Below are 11831 nucleotides of genomic sequence, written 5' to 3'. Positions count from 1 at the left end.
TAAAGGACGGTGCCCGGGGTCAACTAGGTCTGACAGCGCTCTCCAGGACCGGGAAGAAAAGTACCAGCGACCCTAGCCGCACAGTAAACTCAGAGCCGCCACACACTGAGCGGGTCTCCGCCCTGTGGGAGTCCCGGGAGCTACCAGCCACGTAAAGGGCGGAGCCACACCGCCATTGGGGGCGTGGCCCCCAGCGCGCGCGGGAAAGGGGCTGGCGTCGCTTGCGCGCGCACAGTCGGCGGCCGCGCGCAGCACGCTCGGGGCCCGGATGGCGGCGGCGGCTGGGAGCGGGACGCCCCGGGAGGAGGAGGGGCCCAGCGGGGAGGCGGCTGCTATGCAGCCCCAAGCCCCGACGAGCGCGCCCGGGGCTCGTCTCTCCAGGCTGCCTTTAGCGCGAGTGAAGGCTTTGGTGAAGGCCGACCCCGACGTAACCCTCGCGGGACAGGAAGCCATCTTCATTCTGGCACGAGCCGCGGTGCGGCGGGAGCGTCAGGGCCACACGGGGTTGCGGGGCGGAGTGGAGGCCAGGGGCGGGGCCTCGGGAAGCTTTCGGGGGGCGGGGCGTAGCGGCGACAGGGGCGGCTTGGGGAGGCGGGAAAGCGAGGAAGGAGGAGAGGGTCTGGACTGGGGGTGCGTAGCGTAAGGAGGTGAGTGAGGTGCCAGGGTTAGATTCCGAGACGTAAGTGTCGGAGGGAAGACTGGGAGAAAGACCTAACACACCTGCCTCGTCATAAGGGCTTTGGACAAGGACTTCAAGTTGCATTTCGAGTGTCTAACTTAACTTGTAAGAGTGTCAAGTGAATGAGTGGGGAACTACAAGTGAGGGAGGAACGTGTCTTGGGCTACCAGGGTAGGGGGAAAGGGAATAATAGACGCTCATGAAGTCCAGGACTGAAAACCTCTCCAGAGGACCTCTTACTCCCTTTCCACCACAAAGATAAAAACGCTCACAAGAATTGTGCTAGAACCCATTGATTCAATTCTCCTTGTTCCCCTCATAGGAACTGTTTGTGGAGACCATTGCAAAAGATGCCTACTGCTGTGCTCAACAAGGAAAGAGGAAAACCCTCCAGAGGAGAGATTTGGGTAGAGTGTCACTGTGGTATTCGGTATCTGGGGGCAAAGAAGGGAGGGCTGGGGCAGGTTTCCCTCTCACTGCTGGAGAAGCCATCACTGTAAGGTCAGAGGTGCCACAGGGTCTCTCCCTATGATGTCTTCTGTTGGACTGCCACAGTGAGAGAAAGACTTGGCTTTTAGAGTTCCTAAGCTTTGAGTGCCTGGAGAGGTGGTGGGGTAAGGTAATGAAGGGAGTCTAAGTGTTGCTAAAGCGAACTAGACCACTTTATACCTTTTGCCATGTTGTACCAGGCTTGGCACTTCTATTTCCCCTAGAAACCGGGAGTTTGATTTCTGCCTCTTCAGCTGGTAATCCCTGTGCCTGTGTAAGATTTTGTATACCTTAATCCCACTTTCCCTTCTATTTTGCTAGATTTTTCTTTGATGGCTTTCAGAGCAAAAAGGTTTCCCCCACGGAACAGGGTTTACGTAGAGTTTTCCTACTTTTATAGAGAGACAGCTGATACGTAAGATTTGGTGGTGGAGTAGAAATGGACTTCATGACAGCAAGGGACAAAGTTTATAAATGCCCTTATTTGCATAAAGCATCATGCCCTTTTTCAATGTGGGTTGTGGTTTTTTAAAGGGGTTGATGTCCAAATGACCGGAATTAGTCAAGTGTCCTTTTACTGTGTGTTTCAGATAATGCAATAGAAGCTGTGGATGAATTTGCTTTTTTGGAAGGTGAGTTCTCTGTCAATCGGTAATCATTTCCACCTGTCTATTCCATGCCAATGACCTGAGTTCAAAACCTTATAAAACTGCTACCTGGTTCTTCTTAGGGATAATTCTTTCTGTCTACTTTCTACTAAGTTGGGAAAAGCTAATGTTAAATCTAGTGAGACTTAGCAATTCTGATTCTCATGGGTAACTAGAACTTTTCCCTGAAAATTGCTAATTATAAAAAGTGAGAGGGTATGTAAAGATCCTGGTGGGGTTAGGTGGATTAAGAAGTTTCCTGCTTTGATCACCATTCCCCTCATATAATGCTATATATAATCTTCCCTTCACCGTAATGCTAGAGATCAGAAACAATTGCCAACATTTAAAGGGTTGATTCTTGCTCTTTTTTCTTCTTCAGCAATCTATATAAAGTCATTATTTTGCCACTGGAGATTGTGTAATTGCCTGTGTCTGTTCTTAAGAATTTTGGGTTAACTCATGTCATGTACTAAGTCTTGTCATTGAAGTAAAAAATATTTGAGATACTTTATTTTAGCTATCTTTTCTCGGATGGATATCTGTTTCTCTGATAATTCCTAAATCTGATCAGCTTATTTTTCCCTGCACATATTCTGATTGAATATGAGAGAGCCATGCACTTTCAGTTCGTTCTCACCTTTACAATACCGGGACATTCTCATTATCTCCTTCAAGACTCATTACCTTCAGGAATCCTTTCTGGATATATTTATTTCACTATTTTTCCTCATTTGTTCTGTATATCAGCCTGGGCCTCTCACTCTTTTGATACATTTCTTTTAAATGTGTTTTAAGATACATTCCCATGGCTAGCTTTAAGTCTAGATTATTGAGTATTCTTTCAATTGTAGATTTTTTTTTTTTAAACAGATTTTATTTATTTATTTGACAGAGAGATCACAGGTAGGCAGAGAGAGAGAGAGGAGGAAGCAGGCTCCCTGCAGAGCAGAGAGCCTGATGCGGGACTCAGTCCCAGGACCCTGAGATCATGACCTGAACCGAAGGCAGAGGCTTAACCCACTGAGCCACCCAGGTGCCCCCAATTTGTAGATCTTTCTTAACCCTTTTCTGCTTACTCATTTTTCTTAAAAAGAACTTGTTAATTGCCTCCCTGAGGAAGGCAACTTCTTGTGACTGACTTCCCATCAGTTCTCCAAACTTGTTCGGAGCCTTTGGTACCTCCTCATTTTTAATTACCAACTTTTCAAAGGATATACAGTCAGATTTGCATTTTAAAGACTTAACACTGCAGAACTATGGATAATGAATTGGAAGGTGCCAGGAATAGAAGTGGAGAGATCTCAGGTAGTTTTCTACTCTGGTCTCCACCATGGCATGGTACTTAGCTTGGATTTTTAATAAATGGTCACTTATTGAGTGGTGGATGTATTCACTCATCTTTTGATCCAATAATCTCAGTAATTACATTCATCTGCTCTGCCTACATTAGTAGATCTGAATTTTGGCCATTTTAGCCATTGCAGATTCAGTCAGTATTGTATTTTGTACCTGGTAAAGTAAATGTTCTCATGTCCTTAGACTTAGATGTATATGCTCTAAGTAGAAAATTATTTTTTTTCTTTTTTTATCAAGGCAGTATATATCCATGCTTGAAAATCAGTTATCTAATGGCTTATAATGAAAGACAGCTGCACTCCACACTCTTGTTTTTGTTTTTAGCTTTTCAGGTACATTTCTAAATAATATGATTCATCCTTGATTTTTCAACTCCAGATGTTACCTATTAACTTCTTGCTGTGATAAATGAAGATTTTAGGTAACCTATATTGCTCCATAAATCCTTCCTTTCTGATTTTTGGAAGTTATATCATTATTTTTAGTTCCTTTTACAGTTTACATAACATACTAAAATATCTTTTTTTTTGTTAACTCCCCACTTTGGAAGGTATGACTATTAGTGAACCCATCCTTTCCTTTCACATTTTTTAACCAACTTCTAGCTTTTACTTGGTGTCATCTCTACTATACTTTGACATTGTGAAGACTGATAATGTATCTTGTCATCCTAGTTAAATCTCCCATGCTTTACATATCAGTTGAGTGTAGTAGTTGAAAAACAGTACTGTGAACAAGTTCTCCAAACATGGAGAACTTCCTTTACCTCTTCTATCTTTTCATCTCTCATAGAGGTGCCTTCCCTGCAGGCAACTGTTATTAGTCTCTTGTGTAATTTTTCAGATATTTTATGCAGATGAGTTTATGTGTGTATATTCTTTCCTAAGCCTTTCCTTATGAACACAGATAACAAATGTAAAGTCAATAAATAACAAAACGAACACCATTGCAACCGCTAGCTAGGTCAAGAGATAGAATAGTGTCAGCCCCCAGAAACTCCATATATATTCCTTTTTCATGGTAGATCTTTCCATCCCCTTTCCTGACATAAAAGTATCCTGACTTTTTGGTAATTACTTGATTTTCTTTATAGTTTTACCACATATGCATGCATCCTTAAACAGTTGATTTGGTTTAATATTTTTTTGAACTTCCTAAAAATGTAACCAGACCACTGTATGTATTCATTGATCATCTTCTGTCCTGGGGCTGTTTTCTTTAGGTTAATGCATTTATGAGATCATCTGTGTGGTTGCACATATCTCTTATTTTCTGTGCTGTATGACATAACTATTGTGTGACAATATTACAGTTGAACCATTTTAATATGGATATTTGGATAACTTTTTTTTTTTCTATTACAAGCAATGCACTATTGATGCTTTGTCCTCAGCTTGCCTTCTGCTCCCTCATCACTATGAACATTCTTACACATATTTCTTCAGGGGTGTGTGCATGTGTGTGTGGATAAAATTGCTGGGACATAGGATATGTATATCTCCCTCTTTTGTAGATATTGCTGAACCTCCTGCATACCTGATTCACATTTCTACGTAGAGTATATGATAATTCGCATTACTCCTCATTCTCACCAACACTTGGTATTTAATTTTTGCCAGTCTGGTAAGGATGTTAATGATAATTGCATAGTACTTTTATTTTGCATTGCTGTGATTACTGGCGACATCTCTTCATATACATGTCCGTTTTCTGAGGTGGGGTGGTGTCTTATTTTTATCTTGGGTATTTTGTCTTTTTCCTTACTGATTTATAACTGTATCTGTGATTATATGTGTGTGTGTGTATGTATGTATGCTTTTTGTTTTTTATTTTTTCTGAATGTGAATCTTTTTCATCATATGGGAAGCACATATCTTTTCCGGGTTTATGACTTGTCTTTTCACCCTTTAGGGTATCTATTGATAAACCAGTTCTCAGTTAAACGTAGTCAAATGTATTAATTTTTTCTTTATAGGTAATGCTATTTGTTTCCTGTTTAAGACTTTTTTCCCTGCCCCAAGGTCATGAGGTCATTCTCCTATATGCTAAAATTTTTATAGTTTTCTTGTCTTTCGTAAAACTACAGTTGACTTTTCTGTGTATCAGACTCCCCGCTGCGCCCGATGCCAGCTCGCTCCCAGGACTCAGGGATCATGACCTAAGCTGAAGGCAGATGCTTAACCGACTGAGCTATTCAGGGGCCCCATTATTTCTTATTTGAATGGTAGAATTCACCAGTAAAGTCATCTGGGGTAGAATTTTCCTTGTGGGAAGATTTCTGATTGATTAAATTTTTTTGGATGATACTGGGACCATTCTGCCTTATTTTACTTTTTGAGGCAGTCCTGTCCTGCTCCCCCCTCCCTTGAGTTATGGTTTTTCTAGGAATTTTACATTTATCTAAATTTTCAAATTGTTGGCATGAAGTTCTTCATAGTATAGCTGACCCTTGAACAGCATAGGTTTTTTGTTTGTTTTTAAAATTTTATTATTATTTTTTATAGTAATCTCTATACCCACGGTGGGACTCAAACTCATGAGCTCAAGATCAGAAGTGCATGCTCTTCTAATTGAGCCAGCCAGGCGCCCCAAGTGGGCTGTTTTTTTTTTTTTTTTTTTTTCTTTCAGGTGGGCTCCATGCTCAGTGTTGGGCTAAGTCGCATGTTTGGGGCACCTGGGTGTCTCAGTCTGTTAAGTGCCCAACTCTTGATTTCAATTCAGGTCATGATCTCAGGACTGTAAGATCTGAGCCCTGCATGGGGCTTGAGATCCACCCTCCCTCCCCACTCACTTGCCCACTCTTTCTCTAAATAAAACCCTTAAAAAAAAGGAAGGAAGGAAGAAAGAAAGAAAGTCATATACCCTACTGACTGAGCCAACCAGCTGTCCCAAACAGCACAGGTTTGAACTGTGTGGGTATGTGGGGATTTTTTACAGTATAGCACTGAAAATGTATTTTTCCCCATATTTTCTTTTTTCTAGGTTACTTTATTGTAATAATACAGTATGTAATACATATAACATATAAGATGTGTAATTGGCTATGTTACTGCTAAGACTTCTGGTCAACAGTAGGCTATTAGTAGTTAATAAGTGTTTGAGACTTTTTATAAGTTAACCATTGTTACTTCTGATGGTGCTTTTTGCCTTAAAGACTACTTTTTCTAATACTTTTATGAGACTGACATGCTACCTACTCCACTGAGGCACCTTGTCTAATACTTTGAAAACTTACCAGCTTTCTTTGTTAGTATTTGTATGGTATGTATTTTTTTTTAATCTTTCTATTTTTACCTGTCCATGTCTGTAAACAGAAGATAATTGGGTTATTTTTTAGAATTTAGGCTGACAGTCTTTTTTTCTTTAATAGGAGCATTTAGTTCGTTTATGTTTATTGTAATTAGTGATATATATGGGTTTAAATCTACCATCTTATTTTGTCTTCCTATTTGTCCTCTTATATGTTTTATTTTTTCTTCCAAATTTTTGCCCTTTTTAAGTGTAATTTATTATTTCGTTTTTTTCCTCCCTCAGGAAATTATATACTTTATTCTTTTGTTACTTTACCAGTTACTGTATGCACCCTTATTTTATCAGAGCCCCAAAATAGAACCTTTATACTTGTCCTCAAGAAAATAGGATCTTAAAACTATTAACTCTATACAAGGCCTTCTTCCCCATACTTGCTATTATTGTCATGCATTTTGTTTTGTTTTGTCAGTCCACATAAGGCAGTGTTACTGCTGTATTATACAGGCAAGGATATATGAATTTATCCACATATTTATCTATCTTTGCCCTTATATTTCTGCTTCTCCATTTGTGATCATTTTCTTTCTTTCTGAAGTAAATCCTTTAGAACTCCTTTAGTATGGGTCTGCTGGTAGCTGATGTTTTTTTGGGGGGGGGGGGGTGTAGTATAAAAAGCCTTTATTTATTTATTTTTCATTGTTAAAGGCATCTTGCTGGGGTGCCTGAGTGGCTCAGTTGGTCAGGCATCTGCCTTCGGCTTGGGTCATGATCTCAGGGTCCTGGGATCGAGGCCCGCATCGGGCTCCTTTCTCAGTGGGGAGCCTGCTTCTCCCTCTTCCTCTGCCTGCCTCTCTGCCTACTTGTGATCTCTCTGTCAAATAAATAAATTAATTAATTAATTAAAGTGTTTAAAAAAGGTGTCTTGCTGAATATAGAATTTTAGGTGGAAAATTATTTATCATATTGAAGCTCTCATTCTATTTTTTGGCTTCCATTGTTTCTGTTGAGAAATCACTGTTAATCTGTTAATCTTTTGAAGCTAATTTGTCCTTTTTTGGTAACTTTTAAAGATTTTATTTATTTGAGAGAGAGTGTGTGTGAGAGAGAGCATGAGAGGGGAGAAGGTCAGAGGGAGAAGCAGACTTACTCAATCCTGGGACTCCAGGATCATGACCTGAGCCAAAGGCAGATGCTTAACCAACTGAGCCACCCAGGCGCCCCATTTTTTGGTTACTTTTAAGATTTTGTATTTGTCTTTGATTTCTCTGTAGTTTCTCTTGGATGTATCTACATGCATATTTCCCTTTCTGGTCTGCTTAGGCTTCTTAAATCTATGGATTAACATCTTTTATCTGTTATGGAGAAGTGTCAGCTAGTATCTTTTCAGGTAATGGCTCTGCTTTGTTCTTTCTCTCTCCTTTCTCATTAGGATTCCCATTAAATGTATTAAAGCACAGTCATAATTTTGCCACTCCATGCTGCATTCTGTGTAGTTTTTTTCTGATCTAGCTTAGTTCTTTCTCTCATGGTCTTGTCTTCTTTAAATTTTCCTATTGATTTCTTAGTTTGCTTTTATTTTTGTATCTTGAGTTCTGTGAATTCCATTTGCTTATTTTTCAAATCTATTTTGTCCCTTGTTATTGTATTCGCTCCAGATGTTTTGAAGCATGTCTTTTTTTTCTTTAACAAAAGTAAATGCAGTTGTCTTATAGTCTCTGTCCAGTCTAATATCCACAGTCTCTTGAGGCTGCTTATTTTATTTTTTTTCCTGACTTGTTCCTGTTGATATTGTTTCATGGTCTTTTTTCCTCTTTATACTTAGTTATCTTGGTGTGTTGGTCATTGTACTTGAAAAAATTATTTTTTGCTAGTTTGAGGCCTGTATGATGAAATGTTTCTCCGAAGATTTTCATTTGCTGCTGCAAGGCACCTAGGGTAGTGTGTAAATTCAGGATCTCCTTAATCCAAATTCAGGATCTCTTTAACCCTAATCCAAGACTTGAGGATTCTTGGTTCACTGTGTTAATTAATATATGTGAACCCTGACTATGAGTCTGTGAGGGGACTGATTTAATTCTAATCTAGCTTTACTCTGGGGGTATAACCTTTTGGGACTACACTTTTAAAAAAATCTGATCTTCACACTTGGGCAGAGTCTTAGATTTGACTCAGCTAAAATTTCTCAGCTTTGTCTTTTGGACTAGCAAATGACCTCAGGGCAAAAGCAGATTTAGAGGCTGGGTTTACTTTGTGTTCTTGCTTTCTCTAGAGGATTTCACTTTTATTGATGCTTTCAGTGCTTGAAGGATTTTCTTTTAAAAAATATTTCAATCAGCTTTATCATTTGATTTTAGTGGGAACTTGGCCTTTATCACAAGAAGAGGCTGTTTCTTTTTTTAACTTAGAGGTATTTTTGCTTTGTTTTCTTACATGTTTTTTTCTCTGCATTATCTGTTTTATTCTAGGTTTTTTTGTTTTTTTTTTTTAATGAATTTTAGTTTTTCCTTTCATTTTGCAGTTTGCCCAGTAATTTTCATTCTGTTTAGGGTTGAGGGAGTAAGAAGGCTGTTTGGAAGCTGTATATACATGGGAAGGTGGGGTTTTTTTGCTTGGCCCTGGGACTTGAGGATGGGCAGAGGTGGGACCAGATGTTATGCTGGGGCCCTGAATGCCTTACTGTTGGGGGGGGGATGGCATTTCAGAGGCTTCTCCAGTTCTGCAGATAATTTATTTAGTTTATTGGAAGAGAGCCATCTGATTTTTTTCCATTTAGCTTTAAATGTTTGTCTTCTGGTAATGCTACAGGCTGGAAGGGATGTAGGGAAGTGGGGCCAACTGTTTCTCATGTAGACCCTCAAGTCATTAATCCTTTCTAGCCTGTGCTGCTTTCTGTCGTTCCTGGTGTCTGCGTCTGCCTGGAGACTGTCCATGAGTCTCTTGGGCAGATGGGCTCCCACCTCTGCTGCTCCTTCTATCCATTCTAGGCTTATGTTTTTTCCCTGCTATATTTATAAACATACTTCAGTCAGATTTCTGTTATTCAGCTTTTTGATGAAATCTCTTACTTGCTGATGGGCCCTGTTCTTAGTTGTAGATTTATACTTTTTAAAACCTTATTTTCTTTTGAATGGAGTCTTGGATGGAAGGACATACAAACTTGTGGGCTCAGTCTCCCATCTTGATCTGGAACTTTCTGAGAAGATTATAAACTTTTTGTTTAGAAAACTTAATCTCATTTTTATTTTGTATCATGCTTTGTATGGAATTCTCAAGTGCTCATTAGCTAACATGGCAACCTCTTTGCCCTTTTCCTACCTCTAATTCTAACCCTCTGGACCAGTATGCTTAATTCCCAGCTGCCCAGTTTCCGTAGTGACATGTTTATCCTCTGAGATCTTTTGGATGGCTATTCCTCAAAGTGAGTATTTTGGTCTTAGATAACTGCCAGTACCAATGCAGTTTCCCTTTGAACTTTGCCCAGTCTGTTAAACTTATCCAGTTCTTGAGGCACCTTGCTTTATTTGTTGCTCTTTGTTTTTTTTCTTGTTTTTGTTTTTGTTTTTTTTTAGGAACTTTGGATTGATGGCTGAGCTCGGCAGTTTTGTGAGCTTTCACCTGCAGCCTCTGGCCAGCCCCTCTCCTGCAGGCCTCTGCCTTGAAGAACAGACTATTTGGAATATTGTACTTACATGCTTTTCCTGTTCTGCCATCATCTAAACTGGGATAAGCAGAGATCTCACCTGTTAGCTTTTCTTTACAAGGTCTTCCACTACTGTGTCTTCCATTTCAGGCTTGGATGCAGCCTCTGTTGAGGCAGAGGAAAAGAAATTGATTTGTGTAGGTTGCCTAATGAATGATGAGGACCATAATAAAGGTCTCTGATCAGTTTCAACCTAGTGTGTTTTATAATCTTGCCTTTGTCCTTGCCATGATGACTGGAAAGCCACCATGCCCAGTCACAGACCATCTGATCTTTCTTGCCAGCGGTTCTAAACCCCAGTCCTTTGATTTATATGCTTTTTCCCAATATGTCACCAGAATGTGCTTTCAGAATTTATGGGATGTCACTTAAGGTTTTCAGAAGTTTAAATAAATGTGATCCTAGATTTAAAATCAGTTAAATTTTAATAGCTTTATTGAGATATAATGCACATACTAAACAATTCACCCATTTAAAGTGTACATTTCAATTGTTTTTAGTGTATTTTAGTGTATTCACAGATATGTGCAACTACTACCACAGTTAATTTGAAAATATCTCCATGTTAATGGAATCATAAGATCCATCATATTATGTATCTGGTGTCTTTCACTTAGGTAATATTTTCAGGGTTTGTTTATGTTATAGCATGTAGAAGTACCCATTCCTTTACTTTTATCTCTTAAATTGTGGTAAAACATATATAACCTAACATTTACGGTTTTAATTATTTTTAAGTGTACAGTTCTATGGCATCAAGTACATTCACATTATTGTGCAATCATCTGTCACCCATCTCCAGAACATTTTTCATCTTCTGAAACTGCAACTGTAGCCATTAAACAATAACTCCCATCCTCCCCCCTTAGGTCCTGGCTAAATTTTGTTTTTTAAGGGAAGGTTTGGGTGATCTAGCAAGAGGGAGGCAAAGTACTTGGAAAGTAGTGGTTAAGGAGAGCACCAGGAAACTGACTGGAACACTTGACCATTTTTCAGATTCATCTGTGGCCATTGTTTGAAAGCCCGTTTCTGGACCTTGCTACCCCAGGCCTAATAAATTAGAATCTCAGAGGGTAGAGCTCCAAGAATCTCTTAGTTTTTTCAAATAAATTTCCCCAAGTAATTTCCTTCCTAACACTTGTCCACAGACTACTGATCTACAGGAGGGCAGAGGGCAGTAAAGTATTAATGTAGAAAGTCTGGATTAGAGAGGAAGTCAAGGAAAACAACCACCACCACTCTTTAAGAAGTAAGAGGGGAGTGTCAGATTTTGTAGGTCATCTGGTGAAGGTCATCAAGGAAAGGACTGGGCACAACGGTGTGGAGAAAGATTCAAAACCAAATGAGGGCCTCAGTGATACTGTCAGTAAAGCTGTTGGTTGAATCCACTCAGTGTGATCTCTAGTGTATCAACACTCCTTGTCTGTACAATCCTCATGATGCATGATGCCTGGTTCATGGGCCTCTCATGGGTGTCTGTTGAACTGATTCATCATTTATAAAGTAGCCATGTCTGGTAAAAAGTGGTTTGGAATGCTGGCATAAAGCCTTCAGGTGGCCTAGGAGTCCAGAGGCTCCCACATTCCTGGGCCGTAAGCAGCAGGGGGAGGCTGACTCCCCGAGCCCTTGATGAAAGCAGCCACCCTTAGACCACCACTTCCTGGATGTGATGTGTTCTGCTAGATCAGGTTGAGGCTGTGACAAC

At 40.0% G+C, this 11831-nt stretch overlaps 1 protein-coding gene across 1 annotated transcript; it reads left to right on the top strand.

Moving 5' to 3' along the window:
- Positions 1-222: 222 nt before the first annotated feature.
- On the top strand, positions 223-10318 carry POLE4 (DNA polymerase epsilon 4, accessory subunit). Its single transcript, XM_045979475.1, has 4 exons — positions 223-475; positions 1002-1086; positions 1759-1800; positions 9996-10318. The coding sequence occupies exons 1-4, from the start codon at positions 269-271 to the stop codon at positions 10007-10009; spliced, it is 348 nt and encodes a 115-aa protein (XP_045835431.1). The 5' UTR covers positions 223-268; the 3' UTR covers positions 10010-10318.
- Positions 10319-11831: the final 1513 nt, after the last annotated feature.

This window comes from Meles meles, chromosome 15 (genome assembly GCF_922984935.1).
Source record: "Meles meles chromosome 15, mMelMel3.1 paternal haplotype, whole genome shotgun sequence".
NCBI classification, from domain to species: Eukaryota; Metazoa; Chordata; class Mammalia; order Carnivora; family Mustelidae; genus Meles; species Meles meles.
The sequence above is the reverse complement of the archived record's forward strand: the minus strand, read 5'-3'. Positions and strand labels throughout refer to the sequence as shown.

Coding starts and splice junctions, on each gene's coding strand:
- POLE4 (XM_045979475.1), top strand. CDS start 269: ATGGCGGCGGCGGCTGGGAGCGGGACGCCCCGGGAGGAGGAGGGGCCC. Junction 476..1,001: donor TCATTCTGGCACGAGCCGCG/GTGCGGCGGGAG, acceptor TTCCCCTCATAG/GAACTGTTTGTGGAGACCAT. Junction 1,087..1,758: donor CCTCCAGAGGAGAGATTTGG/GTAGAGTGTCAC, acceptor TGTGTGTTTCAG/ATAATGCAATAGAAGCTGTG.